Raw genomic sequence first — 21929 nt, forward strand, 5'->3', positions numbered from 1 at the left:
TTTCTTTCACTTTCACATCTGCATAAAGCGGCTGTTTATGGAAGTTATTTTTGTTTGTTTGTTTTTCTAACAAAGGTTCATTGGTAATATAATACCCAAGCACAAAATAGTCCCTGTGTTAGTTGATTAAACTGTTACAAGTGACTGACAGTCGTGTCTAATTGACTATTTCCGGAGCCCTAATGAGGCTAACTTGGGTGAAATCCAGACTGTCCCCGAAAAACATCAAGATGCATCAAAAATTTTAGGTGAGCAAGTTTGCAAATGATTCGCAGGGATGGAAGGCTTGATTGAAATCAGTTCACAGCAGGAGACGTCCTCTTTGTGAGTCACAGGTCTCCCCTCACATGCACTCGCACATTAAAGAGGCTCCAGTGCCAGCATACACACACACTCCCCGGGTGAAGTTTGAGCAGCTCTCAAACAGAATAACTAACACCCCCGACGTCACCGGCAGCCCCCTCCACACATGCACACACAAACACACACACACAGTCACGAGGCGATTGGCGTCAGAGCTGAGGCTTGCTCACGCACACGTCTATCCCGCTCTCGTTAAATCATTGAATTCCCCTCGCAGTTTTCTGAAAGAGAGAAGTAGTAGGGTTGCCCTCATTCAGTCGAATCCCTCCAGAGAGAGAACCAAGGCGAGAGGAAGGAGGGAGGAGGAGGGGGGAGGGTACGATGGAGGAAGATGGAGGAGTTGAGAACGAGGCAGCAAAGCTAGCAAAGAGAGAAGAGAACAAACGATGTTCTGTAGCCTGTGAACCTGATCTGACTTGTACTGTTGTTTTTGTTGGCGGTGCAAAGTCTGCCCACTTCACTGTGCACTTCTGAGGTGTACTCTGTTTTTACAGTCGCTCTGTATCTACTGTGATGTCACACTTCGTGCACATAAAGCGAGTCGTGATGATGATCTCGGCCGGCTTTTAACCGCCGGCCTCTGCAGCTTCTCCCTCCAACTACATTTTCCTCCGTCACAGCTGCATCCATCCCCCTTCATTGTTCTTCATCTCGTTACGGCGGTCTCGGGAGTGAGTTCGTGTAGCCAAGGACGGGGTCGGCAGCCGGCATGTGTTGTTGCCATGACAACATATAGTGAGGCAGTCAAGTCATCAGATTTATCAACGTGTTTTTACTCGCAGCGAAACCTGCCAGTGGGGTACACAACTCCACTGTTTTCTTTGCCTCGGCTCTTCCACCGCAGACCGTTTCATGTTTTGCTCTGTTCTCCTTCTTTGCCTCAAGTCTTCCTGTCGATGGCCAGGCTGTGCTTTGTCCTTTTTTTCCTTTATTCCACGTTCTACTTCTGAAAATGTCTTCCAGGAAACTTTATTTGCTTTTTGTTTTAACTTATACAAATACTTTAAAAACCAAATACTTGTCTTTAAATTTTTTTTCTCAGTACTACTGTTAAAAGTATAAAGTTCAGATCATACTTGACCTTTGTGTTGTGTTGGGAATCTCGGCCCCGATTCCGTATTTAATTTATGTTCACCAAGCAATACTACAGCCCAGTATTTAATGTGTGCACCCAAAGCATAGATGTATGTTTTTAAAATAAATAAAGTCAAATAAAATAGAGTTAAGTGCATAAAACCTGCAGTCTTTCCAGTGGCCAGCAGCTGGCGACTCGTCTGGTTGCTAAAAGAAGTCTGATTGTATAAAAGTCTGTGAGAAAATGGCCCTACTTCTCACTTGAGTTGATTTTATGATCTGTGCCTTTATTTTCATGTCACATACAGTATCATGGTGATTTGGTAAATGACGGAGCCATTCAGGGTAAAAAAGGTGATAAAGCAGGGTGTGCTGCCAGACTAACCTCTCACTTGTTGTTCACACTTTCAAAACTCAACTTGTACAAAGTGCTTTGGGTACTCAGGTAGAGTCTATGAGAGCCAGGCCATTTATACAGCCTATGATGCAAAACCTCATGAAGAATAAATTTCTCTTTTTCCAAAAGCTATTAGAAATGTGTCAGTGAGCCACATTATTGCGCTGAGTGTACCTTTTATTATCCTTTATTATCCTATACAATTAAAAACTAGTAATTAAACTGTATTCTTTGAACATTTCTTTTTAATCTGCTGACAGAGCATGGAAATATGAACTGCATTAGTGTGTTTAAGAAACTTAGAGGACAAAAGAATAATTTTCACGAACACAAAACTCAATAATGTGCCACTGAGAGAGTCCTGAGGCCCTCAGCTGGTGTCTTTGGTATTCTTGGACATGACAAAACCTGTCAGTCAGTTTAAGAAAGTGTGCACTGCTAATGGACTTTTAAATAAACCTTTTTGTTGTAGCTCTTATGTTATTTTGTTCCTCTGTTTTGTACTAAAATGCTTTTGATTTTGATCAGAGGCAGAATTTGAAAAATCTGCAAGAGAAATCTTTTAAGTTTATTTGTTAAAAACCACACGCTGATCTCTGGGATACAAAAACTGGAAAAAAGATGGAAGGAATCGAGCTGTTAACAGTTTTGCCATTTTAAAAGTTTAAAAGAAAGCTTCATGGAGAGCCAAGGCCAAAAAAGATGAGTCGCTACGTAGAAGTAAAAGCACTGTGAAAATTTAACACCTCAATAGGTACAAAAATTACTACCTAAAGCCCAACTCATAAACTCTCCTAAATGCTTCTCGGGTGGCAGGAAAGTTACCTGAGTATCGAGCAGTAGTAGGTACTGACCCCAGACCAACAGTGAACAGCTGTAGGCTCCCTGATTCAGCCAAAAGCAAGAGGAAGGCGGGACAGACTACATTTTATTTGTTCATTAAGTTACTCCCTGTAAGGTTGCAGCTGCAGGCGTGGGTTAGGTGTGCCAGCAGACAGGTTGTTCCCCCATTTGCGTGCCACTTACTTTAACCTGCATCGGGAAACAAACCTCCGGTTTGGATGAATCCATCATCCTTTCATACCAACTTTTGGATTTTCTCCTCTGTTTCAGGTATTTCTCGCTTGGATGATCAAATATTCATCAACCGCAACCCCGGAGTGCCATCAGTGGTCAAGTTCCACCCCTTCAACACCTGCATCGCTGTGGCTGACAAGGACAGCATCTGGTCAGAGACTACCACATTCAGTTAAAATGTTAAACAGATCATATTGTCGTCTAATGAGTGTGTTTGTTTTAGCTTTTGGGACTGGGAGAAGGGCGAGAGACTGGACTACTTCTACAACGGAAACCCTCGTTATACTCGCATCACATCCATGGAGTACCTGAACGGACACGACTGCTCACTGCTGCTCACCGCAACAGGTTTCTAACACACACACACACGCACAAAAGTGTGAGTTCAGATGCACAAGTGCATCCAAGTTATCAGCGCAAATGTCCACGCCCACTGGCAACAGCAGAAATCGCAGAGAGGCTCATTTGTAGCAGCAACAAGCCTTAAACACTTGGCTGTTACACACAGAGCACTCATGTGTAGTCATCATCATTCATCAAAAGAAGAAAGCAATTACCCTCCATGGCTTTATCTTCATCACCCACAGGAACCGGAGAAAACAACTCGACATTAAAATACAAACACATTTATTTTGTTTGGTCTTCCTTCTGTTAAATTAAGCTAAGAAGCTTTGATAAAAGGCTTCAGTATTGATAAATCTAAATTCCATCTCATCAAAAAGTAATGTTCACTTATTCAGCTTTTCCCCATCACTCATGCTCTGAAGGATAGCAGGGCAGGACATTAGTTATAAAAAAGAATCAGCATTAAAAGAAGTAAAACGCAGGCTGTAAATCAAGTGGAGACTTTTATGGCCTGTAATAGCTTCCTCATAAGAGTGCACGGACGTGTTTTATCTTGGTGTCTTTGCCGCAGAGGTTTTGGAGGTTAGATTCCTGCCTCGTTGTTTCTTTCTGGCGAGATGCTCACAGGCACAGAGCCTTTTAAGATGCCGCTCGGCGTTACACACTCTCCGTCTTCTTTTGAGGAGTGTGTGTTGACAGTCAAGACACAGTGTGTGTGTGAAAGAGTCTTGGTTCAGGGTTTTCATCAACGCAGTTCAACACTTTAAAGTGCATAAAGATTACAAACAGGATGCTGGTGTCTGTGCAGCTGCGTCCAGCCTCAGCGTTTACACCACGCTGCATTTTTTTTCCTGCCTCTCTCTCTCTTACTCTGTATCTTTCCCTCTCTCTCTCGTCTCTCCAGATGATGGAGCGCTACGGATCTGGAAGAACTTTGCTGACCAGAAGAATCCGGAGATGGTGACGGCGTGGCAGGGTCTCTCCGATATGCTGCCCACTACCCGAGGTCAGCCCTCCATCAGCACGCACAGTAAAGACCAACGCTCTTTATTACTGTGTCACCAACCCATCCGCAGTCCCACCCATACCCCAAAACCACAAACTGTCCCAAAGCATCCCAGTCATACGTCCTCATTGCTCCGCCTACAGAGAAGGTCTGAGAGGAGGGTTTTTTTCTCCTTAAACTAAGTAATGAAAAAAACTAAAAGAAAAAATTCAATTTTGCTGAAACGATACAGCCACAGCTGACAATTACAGTAAAGTACATCTAATAAAGTAGGTTAAGGTTACGTTCACACTTATATCTTTTTAAATTAAACACAGCTCAGGTTTTAGATGGATAAAAGAAAAAGTCCAACACATAACTGGACTAAAATCACACAGCACTGAAGCCTGAAGGTAGTTTTTCTTGTTTTTTTTACAGTGTGTTTGGTGTTTTAAACCTCAGAAATTCATCTCTGAATAAAAGGTGGCACCGATGAGAGCATTTCAGTCGCACAGTGACCCAGACCCCATCAAACCCAGCAGCAAACACTCACTCGCACAGCTTCGGTTTTAATTACCGCACGTGTGCTCATCCCACAGAGCTGTTCAAATCACTAAAAATGTCAGATTTGAGGGGCAGCAGCCAGGGCAGACCACTTCACCGTCACTGGAAGTCCGGGAGAGTTTGTCACAAGCTGCTTTAAAAATAACCAATTTCACACAAATGAAAAATGACACAGCCGAAACTTTATTTCCATACTTTTGCATTCGGGTTGTTTCTGCTGCCGGTGGCGGCCGGTTTAAGTCCACGAATGTAGGTCTAATTTAAAATCCGCTGTCAGCTTCACCTCCCTCACCTTCTCACACGTTCAACATCTGTCATATATACCTGTCACACCTGAAACAGCGGGGGCTGTTTAACCTACTGCGGGCCCTACATTCCAAGTCTGCACGTAATCAATCACGAAATGCAGAAGGTAGGTATTTCTCATTCTTCCCCTGTGAGACTGTTCACATTGCTTTAGTGATCGTTATAAAACTGGGACTGTGGACGTTGGTGGATCCGCTGCCATGTTTACCTTCGTGTTGACACACTTACACACAACTCCCGAGGCGGAGATATTCACAAATGCGATGCAGGCACCCACTGTACACACCTGTCAGACACTTCCACCCACCGGTGTGTTGCGTCAGGTTGCGCACGATCTCCTTAACTCTCTCCCCTGCTTTAAATTTCTGCCTCGAGCGTTTCTCAGCCGATACTACTGGGATGTTTTTGGGAGCAACTGTGACAGCTGTAAGAATGACTGTTTCTGAGCATAACCTGTGTGATAAACGCAGCGATTACCTACGTAGCGCTCATCCATCCGTATTAAAATGGTGCACTTTAGCACGAGCGCAGAAGTTTTTTTTTGTTTTTTTAATAACTGCGTGTCCCATACGAGATGCGGCACCGTGTTTGGCTAATTGGCAGCAGCCAGAGCAGAGCTGTCAGATTGAGTGACTGGCTGATTCAGTGCCTGACTGCATATCTGTGCAGAGGTGTGGACCTCATGCCGTGTGCACATACGTGTTTCCGTCATTACCGAGTCACCAGATCTCTGCGGGCCCCTGCAGGGAGGAGACACACTTAACTAACAGCGGTCTCTGTCTGACTCTCACGACACAAACCGCCCTGAGAAGCTCTCCCTCCGCGGAGGACTGTCCGACAGCGAGCCACAGCCATGTTTTCTCTGAAACTTTAACATTTAATGGTGTGCTTGTTATCCTGGATGTGTCGTCGGTGACAGTCCACTGTTTTGCAGTCTGTATGCAGAACCTAGTGAAGGCATCAGTTTTAATATAAGCAGCCACTCAGATGAGACCTCGCTTGAAAAAGTTTTACTGAAGAATCCAGCTTTGGCTTGTTGTGCTCCAAAATGTAAAAAAAATAAAAATGAACTTGGCAGTAGATCTCAGAAACCTCAGCAATCTCACGCAGACTCTGCTTTCCCTGGTGCATTCACACCCACCACCTCCTGGCCCAGTATTCAGTTCTGAGTTATTACCATTGCTTGGAACGTCTTTCAGATTGAGTACAATAACGCTGTGTTTAGAATTTTTAAGATTTTTAGCGTTGCCTCAGCTGCATTAATAATGTAAAACCTAATGAAATATTACACAAGTCTGTCTTCTCGCTGCCAAAATCCTGCTCTACCTCTGTAGGCAGTTGCAACAAGACTGAGCATTTCTCAAGGAGATGCTGCCAGACAAACACACTCACACAAGAGTACCAGCAGGACCTGTCCTCACTCAACCCGCCCCCCCTCCCATCGTCCAATAACACGCTCCTGTGCTGTTTTTCATCAATGATCCATCTCTGTGGACTGTCTGGCTTTTTGTTATTTTGCTGGGTCTTTGATATTGTTTTGTGGTCCCCCCCCCCCCCCCCGAGAGAGAGAGGCTGAACAAGGCAGCAAGACCGAAGCAACAAGTCTCCATAAGAATCCATACATATTTGTGCACCTTGATTATTTCCAGGTGTTGTTTTTGTTATTGACCAGCCACAAACTGATGCACACTCAGCTCCACCCTGCCTGCTTTTTAACGCTGTGGGTGAAGGGATCTTAGATTCTGCGTCCTGCAGGTTCGGATGCTGGGGACGCAGTTTGTAATGCAGAGGTGGCAGCTCGGCTCAAATCTCCTTCCGCTCTTTGGTGTTGACGTGCCGCTGTTTGTCATTTGGGAGTTACCACGCTGGGAAGCAGCAGCCTTGTTCATTCCTCTGCTCTTCAAGTGCATGTAGAGTAATACCCATGAAGTGGCGAGGAGTACCCACCGTCACTTCATGGGTATTACAGCTCTGTTAGGTGTGTGTGGATGTTGGGTTAGCATGCACAGGGGTTCTTGCTAATTTGTCGCTTGCTTTGTTACGTTCCTGCTCTCCTCCCCCCCCCCCCCCCTCTCCATCTTCCCTTCCTTCCTCCATACGCTCCTCTTCCCCCTGCTCGCAGGTCTGGCCAGAAGGGTCTCCATCTATCTTGACAGGAGTAAGCAAGGAGGTGAGTGTTGCATTTCCCTTCTATTCTCCCTCACTACTAAAGCACGTGCTGCACTAAACAGCCAAGGGTGTGTCTTTCATTTAGAAATTTCCTTTATTCCCCTGACCACTACCAGCACGCTTCATTCATTCACCTGTCTGGTGATGTTTCATTACTCCATCCCTGACAGTCAACCCAAGTTCAGAGCACGCTCCATGATGAAAAAACTTCCACTAGCACAGACATGTCCTCTTCAGAAGGCCAGCACAAACTTTTTAAAGTTGATATCAAAAGCTCTTAATTCCTACCTCCTTTAACCTTTAACTCTAATCAGGTTGTTATTTACAAACTTAGTTTTCCTTAATTTCAGACAAAAGTGAGAAAGCAGATTTCTGTTCCTCTAGCCAGCGACAGTTTAATGAATGTCAGATTGTAGCAGCTGTCTGCACTTGAGTCTTTTGCAATAAAAGATTCTGGTTTTCAGAGGCAGTGCATGTCAAGCAATATCAGTGTAAATAAGCCAGTGTTACCTAAACAGATAATTATGCAGATGTTAAATGAGCAGTTAAAAATCAGCCACTGCTCAAACAATCAGAACCCACTTTGTAAGTAAACACTGGGAGATTCTTGCAGCTATATTTAGCTGGCTAACTAACCGCCCTAATCTTTAAAACTAACCAGTCATGAAAGTTTAAAAAGCTGCAGGACATGTAAATGGCGTGTGACCATATGAACGTCATGTCTAAATGGTATTATGCTAAATTGAACTAAATCTCCATGACCAAGGCAAAAATCAGTGAAAAATGGCTGATTAGCTTTAGACATGTTGGTTCTTTGTTAGCAGTAAGCTTCATTTTTAGTAACATAACTCTCTAAATACACTGGAATGGTTTGCTGGGATATATGCAAACATCCTCAAAGTGTATACACACTGCAGGAGACACATTAGCTGTGATCTGATTATATTGAAACTGTAACCCCAAAAAGTAATCTCTGTGGAAATATTGTTTGGCTTCTTTAGATTGTGAGGAACTGCAAAAAAGATCATCCTTAAACCCATGCATCATAACTTCAGCCACACGCACACCGCTTTGACTTGGCTAGTTATTCAGCTTTTAAATTATGGGATCCTTGTACCGAACACTCAGTTGCAGGCACATTTGCAAATGGGTATTTGATTAACTCGGCATGTAAAATAATACTTTCACATAGCTGCATAGTCTCCAGTCACTCTTCATCGTCACCTCAAACAGCTTCTTTCATTTATTTAAAAAAAAACGTGCACACACACAAATTGAATCTGGTCCCATGGGTGTCGGTGTTTAATTGGGACTATGTCTGTCTCACTGGAGGGTTCAGCCTGTTAAACTTCAGAGGAAACAGTGGAATTACAGGACTGCGGCTGGCAACTGGCTCTGAGAAGTTATTCCTGCAGCTGCTGCAGCTGCATTAGTATGCAGAGGCTGTCGCTGGAGGTAGAGCTTTGTGCAGAAAACAAGAGGGATAAGGTTTCTAGGTAAAAATGGGAGAATTCTTAAGAGGGAAGGTCAGACAGCGGTTAAAAGGGGTGGATAAGTAGGCGGATGGCAGAGGAGAAGATTGGAAGACAGGATAGATGGAGAGAAAATAAGGAAAGAAAAGTTGGAGATGACTTGAAAATAAGGTCATGCTCGTGTTTATTTAAGGCTGAAAGGAAGCACAGAGAGAGCAAACCAGAAATTTCTAATCAGTGTTTGTTCTGGGGTTAGATGGACTGAAGCGAACAAACGTCACAGCTCTGCAGATTAGACTAAGAGCCGATCTAATTAAGTTCTGATACATATAATTGCAATATGTTACAACACAGCTTTGTCCTTTGTTTTATTTTTATTCCTTTTAATGCCATTAGGTTTGTTTCTTTTTTTCTCCTCTTTAATCATCTTTCTCTTTGTCCCTTTTCTTGTGCATGAGCAGAAGTAGGGCTGACTTCGCTTCTTTGGTTAAATGGAGACACGCTTTGTGTCCTGCTTTACATTCAGCCTTGCTGCCTGGGACCTTGTTAACATCAGGCCTCCAGAACCTTGTGTGAAGTTGCAGTGATACAAAAGGCTGCAGGGTTTTTGTCTGCAGCTTTTACATAAACGCACATCACAGATTTTCACTGTTTTGTAGGTGAACACATTTTTAAAAACTACATAATAAAAAGCTAAAGAGATTATTGTCACTACAGGATTCTAAAAATGTATAACGTTTGATATAAAATTCCTAAAATATATAAATTATTATTTTTTAGATGTAAAGCCAGTGTTTATATTCAGGATCTGACGCCTCGATCATCTTCTACAGCTGATTGGGTGCCGGAGTTTAGAAAAGCAGCCACTGGGAGGTGAATCAGAAAGATATTCCTGCCTGTGAGACCTCCAGCAGCAATCCTGGATCAGAACCCATTTCCTTAAGTTATTTAAAATGGCGTGAGAACTTTGTGCTAGTCTCCTCTCCCCAATAATCAGATCAACAGGTGATAATGTCGGCCGCTTAGAGCTCATTTCAGGAGGTCTGTGTCAGCCAAGCAGGTCCGAGCTCTTTCAAAGGTTAACCAAATGCCAAAGTGGGGAAGTCTCCCTGCCCGTCAGAACGCTCCCGTATCGTGACATCATTGTCTATCAGAGGCACGCGCGTGCTGGGTAAGTTCCCAGTAATCTTGGAGGTTTATTACCAGAATCCTGGAAGACCTTTTCAAAGCAAACAGGATAAAGTGAGGAGATTGAAAAACGCTGAGGGAGAGAAGAAGCAGGAAGGCCTCAGCGCCAGTTTTAATAAGCTGCAGTGTGTGGGATAGTTAGGCCGTCACTGGAGATAATGGTGCAGAATAAGAAGTCAGAGGAAGGCGTCTTCTCCGGAGAGGAAAGATGGGAGTGAATCAAAGATATTTATGCAAAGGAATAGATAAATATCACAAATTGGGGATTTTCTTGGCAAACTGGTGCCGGAGCAGTGATGATCCACCACAAGCCTGCTGGCTGTTACTGGTGTTAAACTAGCTTTTTTTGCCCAGTTAATGATTCAGCAAGGGGAAGGCCATCTGCTAACAATATCAGTGCCGTTTTTGACTGGGGAGGACTCAAGCAGAGAGGGCGAAATACCAGATTTAAAGAGAGATTGTACCTGGAAGCTATCTATGCCTCCACCTCTGTAACGTGGTCAGATTTCCAGCTGAGGAAACATTGCCCACACTCCTTTTGCCAGCTCCTTCCTTCTCACAACTCAATTCTGCATGTCCAAATTGATTTCTGTGTGGGTAACTAAGACCCGCTCAGGCCCACAAAGGTTCCCTCTAAGGCAGGATGATATCCCGTTTTGAGCAGCTGAGTGTTGTCTGCAAGAGACAGAACTGAAAGGTTTGGTTTAAGGTTTCAGATCTGTGACCCTCTGAACTCAAAGTGAAGTTTTTTGACAGCTGTCAGGGAGAATTTAGCCGCTTGAAGTGGGACAGAATGGAAGAGCTAACGCGGGAAAGATAGTGGAAGCGAGAAGTTAGCGAGAGGAGCACCTGGATAGAGAGGCAGAGAGATGGAGAGACAAACGAGACTGCAAGCCGGCGTACAGCTAAATGTTCTTCGAGCGTCTCAAGCTTAATATATCTTAATTAGGACTGAAGCATCAGCTCCAGCAGGGGTGAATGGGGGCTGCACACTGCTTCACTGCTATTTTGGGCATTGATTTTAATTCAAAAAGTGTTCCTTTATCTCTTCTGATCCTCTTTCTTTTCTAGAATATTTTCTAGAATGTAACAGAAGCAACAAGTCAGCCATATTTCTTTTAATCGGCTTCTTTTAGTCATCAAGTCAGTGGAACATCTGGGAAGTTTGCGCTTTGTCACTTTGCCCAGGAAGTTAACTAAAAAGAGTTAAGTCATTAGCGCATGATGCATAGAAATTGTGACTTTTGTTTCACATAGAAAGAGTTAAGAAAGGAAATCTTCAGAAGAAAGTCACAAAGGCTGTGTTCAAGGAGCATCGTGTTTCAAATCCCTGAGACAAGAAATACAATTTCAAACTCAGCCGTATTATCAGACTTCAGTCAGCATCTGTATGGAATATTTCTGATTTGGGGCTGTGACTCTGGTCAGGGACTCTGCCTTCCACGTGAATGCACCTAAAAGCGTAAAGCAGGGAGAGCAGGAGCAAGACCTTTGTACAAAACAGAACAGGCTTCGGTGCCAACAGGTAGGACACTGATCAAGTTAGACGCAGTGTAAAAAGGTGGCACTGGGGTGGAGGTGTGCTGTGACACAGCTGGCAGATTCACAGCAGCTATAGGCAGGCTGAAGGAAGTCGAATAGCTTATTCCCTGTGAGCAGTACCAGAGGTAATGTGGTAAACACTGCAATCAGCTGACTTGCCAGGAGTGCAGCCTGAGTTTGACATTCCCAAAAGCAACGTTTGCCAAACATTACCAACTTCATTTTGTGTCATTACCGAAACAAATGATGAAACTAATAAAGGGTGAAAGCAGCTAATATTTTGCTCGTCATCTGTTTAATTTGTAATGACGTTTGTTTTCGAATCACTATATGCTTTAGTTCTGCCCGGCAGTCCTTTAATGCTTTGCAGGAAAAGCAGGTCTGTGCATCATTTTATTTGACTCCAGTTTTCCCCTGACTTTGAGAACCACTGGCCCAAAGAATTTCTTATTGTGAGAGCACACAGAGAAAGGCGTTGATGAGCTGTATGTAAATCTTTGGGAAAGTTTGCTGATGTGCGTTTCCTCCTGCACACACTTCAGTGCACTGGGGAATCTTCCCTTCTCCCCTCCACTCATTGTAACCCAGATTTCCTCATTACCAGTCTGTCAGCCTCAAAGGGAATGCCGCCTCCTCCTTTTCACAGCGTGAGAAGCCCGCACAGTCTTGTGAAGCGGTTTCCCCTGCATGCTATTCCCCAACATGTGCCAAGGCACACCGGCGGCGTGACGCCCGAGCGGGCCGGGTGACGTCACGCTTTGATTTGAAGCCGCCGCACGGGGCTTGGGTTTTCCTGACAGTGTAAGAGAAGCCGAGCGGTATTGTGACACAGCAGCGGAAGCTCAGTCACGACTGATAAATGAGACGCGTGAATGATTCGAGATCAGCCGGGGGAGATGTCTAATAATTAACGTGTTCGCTCTTCAACAAGGTTTAGGAAGAGCAAAGAAAATAGCTTCTTCTCTTTTCATCTACACTTCGTTTTGCAAAGGAAGCAAATGAGAATAAAAATAAGCAGTGTTAAAAAAAATTAGATGAATGTATGAAGCAAGGTGCTGACACAGGTGGGTGAGCTGGAGATGGCTATTGATTGTGTAAAAACAGGAGGAGGAAGTGACTCAGAGAGAAAGGAGGAGGAACAGGAGGAAATGAAGCTTGGCGTGATGAGTTTCAAGAGGATAGAAAAGGAGGCTGTTTCTGTAACGTCTGTGGTGAAAGCACTCCTGCAAGAAAGGGGGAGAGATGGAGTGTGTTTTTAATGTGTGTTTTGCTACCTGCCCCATTATTTCTTCTCCTCCACCATTCAACCCTCCGTTAGAGCGTCTGCACTCTGGCTTGTTGGAAATGCATTTCTCCATCTGCGCCAAGGTTATCAAAGTGAGCTAAGAGGATTTATTCTGTTTACTAAAATGAAAAAAAGATGCATTATGTACTTTGAAAATTACGTCAATTAAAATGGAAAACACACAGGCTTTAGCTTTTAACACAACACAGACAAGGTGCAGTGACACGTACTGTATATGTACAGAGAATCAAGTAGTTTGTGTGCACCCTCATTGTGGTTTAATAGAATAACCTTCCTTGCTTTAATTTGCCCCGTGACCTTTGTAACCCCTCATTTCCGGTCTGTCTCGCCCATCATTTCCTGTCATTTTGGCTTTCACTGAAGGCAGAAAAGCCTCCGAAAAATGCAGACGAGCAGCACGTGTGGTTAAAGCTCCATTAAAATGCTGGTCACTGCAGGTTAGCTGACCAGACATAAATTTAGTAGTTCGCACAGAGTTTGAAGGTCTTGCACATGTAATATGCATAAAACCTGTTACGTGTGTTAATCCTGAGCCGTTTGATAGAAAAGATTTGCTTCCAGTCTGTCGTCCAGACGATTGATGTCAGAGGTCTGTTCAGGTTAATGCTCTCAGAATCATGTGACTTTCATCTGTCTACCATTTGCTATTAAAGCATGCCGCTAGCTTTGCCCTTTAAAACTGTGCCGCCACTATCAAGCATGTTAACTCATAGTTTAAAGCCAGAAGCTGCAACTTCTCTGTTTTCACTGTACGGTCAGCCGATCGAGCTCCTGCTCATTTTCTCCAACACAAAAAAAAAAGGTTATTACTGGTCCGGGTTTCCTGCGACAGAAAGAGAGAGAGGCAGAATTACTGTGTGCAGCGATAAAGCTGAAATTACACTCCTGCCTTCAGTGGATCATTTCAGTAAATTATGAATATTCTGCACTTGTCTCAGTAGGCATTTGCTTAATTATTTATCTGTTTTATTCTTGACAGTAAACAGTTTGTAGCATTTAAGTGGCTTTGCTGTTACATTTGAATTATGGCTAAACGAGCACCTTTGAAAGTATTGGCTTTTGTTTGTTTGTTGTTTTATGAACGCAGATATTTTAGTGGTTGTTCTGGATTCATTTTGCTTGCCAGCGGCAAATATTAGTGTTGCTGCTTTACTCAAAGGCAGGCCAGACTGCAGTGTGAAGAGCAGCGAATGGGAGCAGCCGAGGGATCGTTAGCCAAATAAAGATATCTGGTGCATAGGACCAGCAGGGGGGTCAGCTTAGACCTGGAGGGGTGCTGAACCCTGACTATACACACAAAGTTGGCTTGTAACTACACTCATCAGCCACTTTATTAGGTATGTCTCACTCTACCACGTTGGACCCTCTTTTGCCTTTTCTTTAGAGACTTTGGCTCGTGTTAACACGACAGCATCATGCACTTGCTCCAGAGTCGTCAGCCGCACATCCTGCTCTCCTGTTACACCACATCATGAAGTTGCTCTATTGGTGACTCCATCCATCCGCCCGGTGGTGCCAGTGTCCGGCAGCCTCGCCTCTGTCAGTGCGCCCCAGGGTGGCTGTGGCTACAATGTAGCTTGCCATCACCAGTGTGTGAATGTGTGTGTGAATGTGTGGATGACTGGATATGTAAAGCGCTTTGGGGTCCTTAGGGACTAGTAAAGCGCTATATAAATACAGGCCATCCACTCTCTGCTGCTAATCCTTTCCAGGGTCGCGGGGGGGCTGGAGCCTATCCCAGCTGTCTTAGGGCGAGAGGCAGGGTCCACCCTGGACAGGTCGCCAGTCTGTCGCAGGGCTAACACATAGACGCAGACGACCATTTGCTCTCACATTCACACCTCTGGGCAATTTAGAGTTTCCAGTTAACCTATCCCCACTAACTGCATGTCTTTGGACTGTGGGAGGAAGCTTGAGTACCTGGAGAGAACCCACGCAAAGATGGGGAGAACATGCAAACTCCACACAGGAAGAACCCGCCCTGATGGTGGACCTTAATGCTGTGAGGCAACAGTGCTAACCACTGTGCCACCATGCTGCCTCTATTTGTGACTGTGGAAGCTATTAACAGTCATAAAGCGATGGACGTGGTCAGCACATGGTTACTGTAGACTTCCTGTCAGCTTCAAGCTGTCTGGAATCAACAAGGTGTTTTCACCCAGAGAACGAGCACTCACTGGGTGTCTTCCCTCTTTCTGGCCATTCTGTGAACCCTGGAGATGGTTTTAATGGAAAATCCCAGCACATCAGCAGTTTCTGAAATACTCAGCCCAGCTGGCACCAGCAACCATTCAATGACATTCAAAATCATTTAAATCCCCTTTCTTTTCCGCTCTAATGGTTCATTTGAATTTTAGTAGATAATCTTCACCATGCCTACGTGTCTAAGTGCGCTGAGCTGCTACCTTGTGATTGGCTGGTTAGAGATTTATGTTAATGAGCAGTTTAACTGGTGTAAAATGGCTGGTGAACGTATTTTATGGGGGTTCATATTTACTAAGCCTGCTGGAAAGTTTCAGAAAATAATTTTCCTCCATGAGAGCCCTCCTGTTTTTCCTAAAAACAATTTTAGAGTGTTAGCACAAATTCGCGTTATGTCCCGTACATCTGTTTTCTTAATCGCTGATTCAGTTCAGTCGCTGGAGCTTATCCCAGCTGTCATAGAGCAAAACAGTGGGTACACTCTGGTCATGTCACCAGTCCGTCGCCCCATTCATCCTCACACTCCCATTCAAACTTGGGTCAAAGGATTTAAACTGACTAACAGCAGTAAAGAAAAGGAGGAGGCATTTATTTGCTGTTCAGCTTGTTGAACTGTTCAAATTAATAGTGTCAAAACTAGAGACCATAATTGACCAGTTGACCCGTGGCCGTGTGGAGGAAGCTCGCTGAAACGGTCACACCCTAGCCGCTCATCGTGGAGCGTGCTGTCGGCTGCAGTTAGCTTCCCTCCGCAGACGTTCCTGAGCCAGCACAGCTTGTGCTGCACTGTTCACTTGATTCCTGCTGTGACTGCCAGCACACGAAGAGTCCTGCTGTCTTCAGCTTCTTCCTTCCTCACTTTTTCGCTCGAGTGCCATTTGACTCATCAAAGCCGGAATCTGCTGACAGGCGCAGTTCCAGGGTCACTGTTTGCATCTCCCAGTGGTCGTCCTGACAGGGAGGATGCAAAATGCTAAACAATGCTTCAGTCTGCATGAAGTGCGCCTTTGTACACTCGGGAATGACTTGGTTTTAATGGTCCGAGTTTTACTGCAAAAACATTTCTTCTGCACCTTTACACTCTGCAGACAGCAGGGTTTTTGCTCATTCTTTGATTGTTCCTTTCTGTTGTATTTATTAGTGACGCACTGGTGCAGGAGCCTGCCGCACTAATCTTTCATTTGACTTGGTACATGTGTCAGCGTGAGCCTCCTGAAACCTCCGACAGATTGCGTGGGCTGTGTATTACTGGGATCAGCACATGTTCTGTGTGTTTAGCAGCTGTGTTTATAGGTGTTTGTAAAGGTCCCTTTTTAAATGAAATTTAAAAAAAACATCAAATTCAAACTGCAGCTCGCAGATTGTGTGCAAATTATTCTTATGCTGTTCGTGTAATTGTGATTAAAAGCCACCTTCTGTTGTTTTGAAAACAATAAATAATCCTGGTGTGTGCTTCGTATCGAGCGCACAGTCCCATTTGTGCTTGTTGTAAGTGTCGCTGTGTCGTCCTGTGTTTGTAGGAGCAGGTATGGTCGTGGACTGGGAGCAGGAGACGGGGTTCCTCATGACGTCTGGAGACGTCCGAGTCGTCAGGATCTGGGACACTGACAGAGAAATGAAGGTCCAGGTACTCGGCACACCTCACTGCTTTGTGTTTCTCTTCATTAGTTTTATAAAATCGGGTAAAAGAGCTGAGGGCAAATGGAGCATCTGTTGGTCTGTGTCAGTCAAGTGTGACTCTCTGCCCTCCTTCTAGTTCCTAAATCATTGTCGTGACCTTCATCTGATTTAGTTTATTCCTTCATGTCTCTGGAAAGTAGTTTCAGAAAATATGAGACTTGAAGGTTTCATGTTTCTAAGTAGAATTTCAATCTTAACGAGACTTTTATTGCCATTTGTCATAAATCTAAACATCAAAGGAAAAGAGGGAGACAGCAGAGGAGGTTCAGGGATGTAGTGAAGGAGGACATGCAGAGGGACAGGGTGAGATGGAAGCAGATGATTCGCTGTGGCGACCTCTACAGAGCGCAGTTGTTGTGATCTAAACGTCAACACTTTACATCAGATCTTCTGTGTATCCAAAAATCACACTTTGGTCCTTTCACGATTCGTTGACAATACAAAATGATCCTTTAGCAGGATTTTGAGTCTAGCTTTCAACTTTTCCCAAACGAGGCCGCTGTGTGGAAGCATTTTGGTGGAATTTTAGATTTAAGCTGTAATATTCATCAGGAACAACTCGGATTACTTTCTTGGTGCTAAAACATGAAAACAACCCTGTTTTTGAGGCGTTTCACATTAAAACTTAATGTGTTCACGGAGCTCTCTGCTGCTGCTGCTGCTGTTTGTTTGGGCAAAGTAATGGAAGTGTGAGGCAGAGCCGGTACCATTAGTGTGGTTTCTTTCTTTTCTCCTTGTTTTTACACATCTAATGGACCTCGGTGTGCTAATCATTGTCATGATGGATGGACTTAATACAAGTACAAATGGCCCCAGTCTCGCCTATGGCTGCATATTGATGCTGCGCCCAGCTTCAAATGAGCCAACAGAGCACATGATTGATGATTTTAAAGGAGGTTTAATGTGAAATGAGCGTTACCTTTACAGACCTTAACAAGAGGATTTGTGTGTGTTCTTGTGTGCGTGTGTTCGTGCGCCAGGACATCCCAACAGGAGCGGACAGCTGTGTGACCAGCCTCTCCTGCGACTCCCAGCGTTCGCTGATCGTTGCCGGTCTGGGTGACGGGTCTGTGCGGGTCTTTGATCGGAGGATGGGCCCCAATGAATGGTAGCCTCCCATCATCACTTTCTAATCCCATTAAATCACTTTCAAATTTATGATTTCTCAGTACGGTTTTATTTTACTGTCTCAACGTTATTTAATTTCACTGAAGAACATACATGGCAGTTTCTCCTACTCCAGACTCATGCATTATTCACTTCTCTAATCTATATTTATTGTATGTAGTGTGCCATAAATCTCCCTTTGGGGTTGCCTCATCCTTTAATGGACCCCGTGCCCCCAGCTTGGTTAAACATTATTTTAATTTCAGCCCCTGAGGGGGAAAACAAGGCAGTTAAAACATGAAGTGGCCCATAAATCTTTAAATGAAGCTAATTTAATAGTTCCCCTTCAGGCTGGGAGTTACATCTTTCAGCAACTGTTGCCTCCCCATGTTGATCAGCCCAGAGCTGATGGTTGGACTCGGTCTTAGGAAAATTTTGTATAGAGAAGCTTCTTTTTTCAGTGCTTGGAGAAAAGAGTCCTTAAAATTCGGCCTTAGACAGATCAGGCGCTCGTTCTGGCACATCTGTGCTCCGACTGTAAAGTGTTTCTTTACTTATCCGGTAATTCGAGCGCCGCTCAGCCCCAAGAAGATGGTCATACAAAATAAAATCAGAAAGACTGCTTTTTCTCCCCACCTTGATGCCACTCTGCCACCCAGTGGTGTGTCATCCTCGTTACATGTAGAGCAGCAGGATTTATCTTCAGTTTTGTTTTGTTTTTTTTAATACCACACTGGTTACCCAAGAAGAAAGTCACCACCCAGTTAAATCAGCGGTCAGATCAGAGCCTTTCTACTGAATGTGCATCCAGCTTTACTGTACAGCCAGATCGTTTAGTCACATTACTTGATTTGCTTTTAATTAAGGAAAGAAAGAAATTTAACGACTGTAACGGCGTTTAAAGTGTTGCTGGATGAGGCTTCAAGAAAAGCTCCTTCGTGTGATAGACACGTGTTTTTATTCTCGCTTCTGCTGCAATCATTTAATTCTTCAGGGCTTTTTCACACCCAGTTAGCCCAAAGCAGTGAGTCAGTCAATCAAAACACAGTGAGTAGCAGATATTTTCGGCCTCACTGCACCCATGGATGATCAGACACTAGAGGCTCTCCTGTTGGTGGTGAAAATACCACTTAATGTACCAAAAGACATATTTTTTAAATGGTTTGTTTTGACTTGATGTCACTTGTAGCGTAGTTAACTGACGCTTGTTGTGTCTCCGCAGTCGTGTGATGACCTACAGGGAGCACGGAGCCTGGGTGGTAAAAGCTCATCTACAGAAGGAGACAGACGGGCACATCATCAGCGTCAGGTATCCTCTTTCACCTGCTCAGACTCACAGACACTAACTTGAATGTTTTCTTGCCTGTGCTGACTCTGGTTATCCCGTCAGTGTTAACGGAGATGTGCGGTTCTTTGAGCCACGGATGCCGGAGTCCATCAATGTGCTACAGACGGTGAAAGGCTTAACGGCTCTAGACATCCACCCACAGGCCAACCTGTTCGCCTGGTGAGTTGGTTTGCTTGACGTTGGGTCAAACCCAGAGAATCAGATGCTTTTTCCTCAAGTAAATACCTAAATGCACGCGTGTGACTCTTCTGTGTTTCACTGTCGACCTTCCAGTGGATCGATGAACCAGTTCATAGCGGTCTACAATGCAAACGGCGACGTGATCAGCAACATTAAGTACTATGACGGTTTCATGGGACAAAGGATTGGTGCCATCAGCTGTTTAGCCTTCCATCCTCACTGGGTAAAACTAGAGCTCAACTGTGTATCTGTATCGTCTTTGTTGTTGTGTTAAGCTAACACCTATACCTGACACATAAATGTTATTAAAAAACTGAATATCTCTAATTTAGTGAAATTTAAAAAACAATGCATCCCAAAGTGGAAATGTTCGAGTGAGCTTTCCTTTAGAGGTACTTAGCCACAGCATTTAATCTGCAATTCAGTCTTCACTTTAAAACTGCACTCATCAATTTTATATCAAACAATTATGCAAATTGTGAAAGATGTTCCTTGTCACATTGAACCCAAAGAGAAATTTCATTTGTTTAGCTCATTTCTTTGGTTTTCTTACTCGGAGCTCATTAAATTTGCCTCCAGTCACAGTTGTTACCTCCTTTAGTGACAAACCTCCACATCAAAGAGCACTCGGGCAAAGTTAGCTGGTGTACACAGAGTCAGGTATTCTTCTCTGGAGCGGTGGGAGGTGAATATTGGGCTCGCAGTTAGTCAGAAACATGACGGCGAATGAATGCTAATGTCCGAAACTGGACAACACTGACTCTCTAGGTTGGTTACCAACTTCTGGTTAAAAGAAGTTACCAAGTAACCTCCCCTGTCTTTTCTCTCCGTCTCCCTGCAGCCTCACTTGGCGGTAGGCAGCAACGACTACTACATGTCCATCTACTCGGCAGAGAAGAGGCTCAGATAACACACCAGCATCCATCACCTCTCCTCCCCATCATCACACATGAATTGTGACCCTGAGCCTCAAGCACCGGGATGTAAATGACGTTCTTTTTTGTTTTTCGTGTACATATGCAATTACCACCCTGAATGTTCTAGTGATGGCTGCTGACGAAAACTCATGCTACAGACGACTCTCTATATATATTATATTATCATTGTTTATTCATATTCTTATTATGAAGCTAATGATTGTAGACTTGGCTGTGCTGAGTGTGTATATTTAAATAGCATCTACAGAAGAAGAGAGGTTCTATTTTAAAAAAGAAAAGAAAATGGTACCTGTCGATCACCGGGGGCCTCTCCTCGCCACACAGCGAGCATCACTACCTGAACAAACTCTGACCCAATCCAGATGTGGCGAGAGAGGACAGCACGCACACACTGTTCAAACACATTAACCGGTGCAGGAAACATGAACTCGCCACGCCACCGAACCCCGGTGCGTGTGCGTAAACTGGCCGAGGATGCGGAGTTTCGTGACTTCGCAGCACCTGCCGCCAAGACGCTTGGAAGGGCTTGGAAGGACGGACCCCGGAAAGGTGGATTGTGATTACTGTTCCCTGAAAACGTCAAGCCGGCAGACGTGACGAGTTTGTTTTTGTGAGTGTTAGAAGGAATTATAGCACAGATGTGCCCTGCCCACAGCGGGCTCTCATAGCCTTGGACTTGCCCAAAAAGACACCTGCTCCCATTCTGCAGTTCTCCTCCTCGCTTCCTTCGCCCCAGCGTGCCAAACAAAATCATCATTTCCATGCAGTCCCCTTCGCTGTGGCTCGGAGGGGTGTGCTTTTTGTTTTGTTTGTTTTAGCTAAACCTGCTTTGTTACTAGGATGACGCATGCCCTTGTATCTAGCACAGTGAGAGGAGAGCTAGCCAAGTACCTGGTCCTACCTGGAGACCGCGGCAGCTACCTACCTGCCTCTGCAAAGCAATAAGACTGCTCGTGATCGATCCAGCCTCAAGCTCTTCCTGTTTCCCACAGAAAAACACACTTCCATTTGGAGGGGGTGTTCGGCTGCCACAGTACAGCAATACAAACGCACACATTTCCATTCACGACAGCGAGTTTCCTTTAGACTTCATCGTATGGCTGTGCCATCTTTACCTGCTGTCACAGTAAAGATGGCGGTTTTTATGATTTACCTGAGGGTCAAACAAGCCCTCAAAAAGCTGCTTTCATTTTTATGGCTTCTGGAAAATACAAATAGAAGTAAAGCTTCTTGTTAATTTAAACCAATCAGGCGCAGCTTTGTCTTCATTCAGATCCTTTTTTTTTTTTTTTTGATGAACCCCCGCTGCAGGGTTTCATTTCAGCTCTTATTTTGCTTTTATTGCAGACTTCTTTGGATTGATTATGTGTAACGGAGCGAAAGTGCGCCGCATGCTTAGAGAGCGCCGACTCACCTGTTGTTGCTCGCTGCATCAGGTTTTAGTCAGCCCCCTAGATTTCGCTCAGGTATTTCACGAGCCCCCGTTAGCCCCCTCCTCCCCCTGCAGCATGATAGGCAGGTGAGGTCAGTCACAAGCAAGAGATCATGAAAACTGACGTCAATGTGGTGCTCTTTCCTAAAGCTTTTTTTTTTTTTTTTTTTTTGTGCATTATCACCATCTTCGTGCCTCTCCTCTGAGGCAGCTTTGCCTTTTTAATCTTTTTTTTTTCATTCTTTTCTTGTATT

At 44.4% G+C, this 21929-nt stretch overlaps 1 protein-coding gene across 1 annotated transcript in view; it reads left to right on the forward strand.

The window, feature by feature from the left end:
- The window catches only part of rptor (regulatory associated protein of MTOR, complex 1), a 209728-nt gene extending 188380 nt beyond the window's left edge, over window positions 1-21348 (forward strand). Inside the window, exons 27-36 of the mRNA XM_085355198.1 lie at window positions 2948-3062; window positions 3135-3259; window positions 4161-4262; window positions 7234-7281; window positions 16511-16617; window positions 17651-17778; window positions 19000-19086; window positions 19168-19284; window positions 19399-19528; window positions 20147-21348. Coding sequence (XP_085211324.1) covers window positions 2948-3062; window positions 3135-3259; window positions 4161-4262; window positions 7234-7281; window positions 16511-16617; window positions 17651-17778; window positions 19000-19086; window positions 19168-19284; window positions 19399-19528; window positions 20147-20215 — 1028 coding nt within the window. The 3' untranslated portion in view covers window positions 20216-21348. The remainder of the gene's footprint in view (window positions 1-2947; window positions 3063-3134; window positions 3260-4160; window positions 4263-7233; window positions 7282-16510; window positions 16618-17650; window positions 17779-18999; window positions 19087-19167; window positions 19285-19398; window positions 19529-20146) is intronic.
- Window positions 21349-21929: the final 581 nt, after the last annotated feature.

The sequence above is a fragment of the Diplotaxodon limnothrissa genome, linkage group LG6 (assembly GCF_057381915.1).
Source record: "Diplotaxodon limnothrissa isolate DT_005_m linkage group LG6, D_limnothrissa_male_GT1.1, whole genome shotgun sequence".
NCBI classification, from domain to species: Eukaryota; Metazoa; Chordata; class Actinopteri; order Cichliformes; family Cichlidae; genus Diplotaxodon; species Diplotaxodon limnothrissa.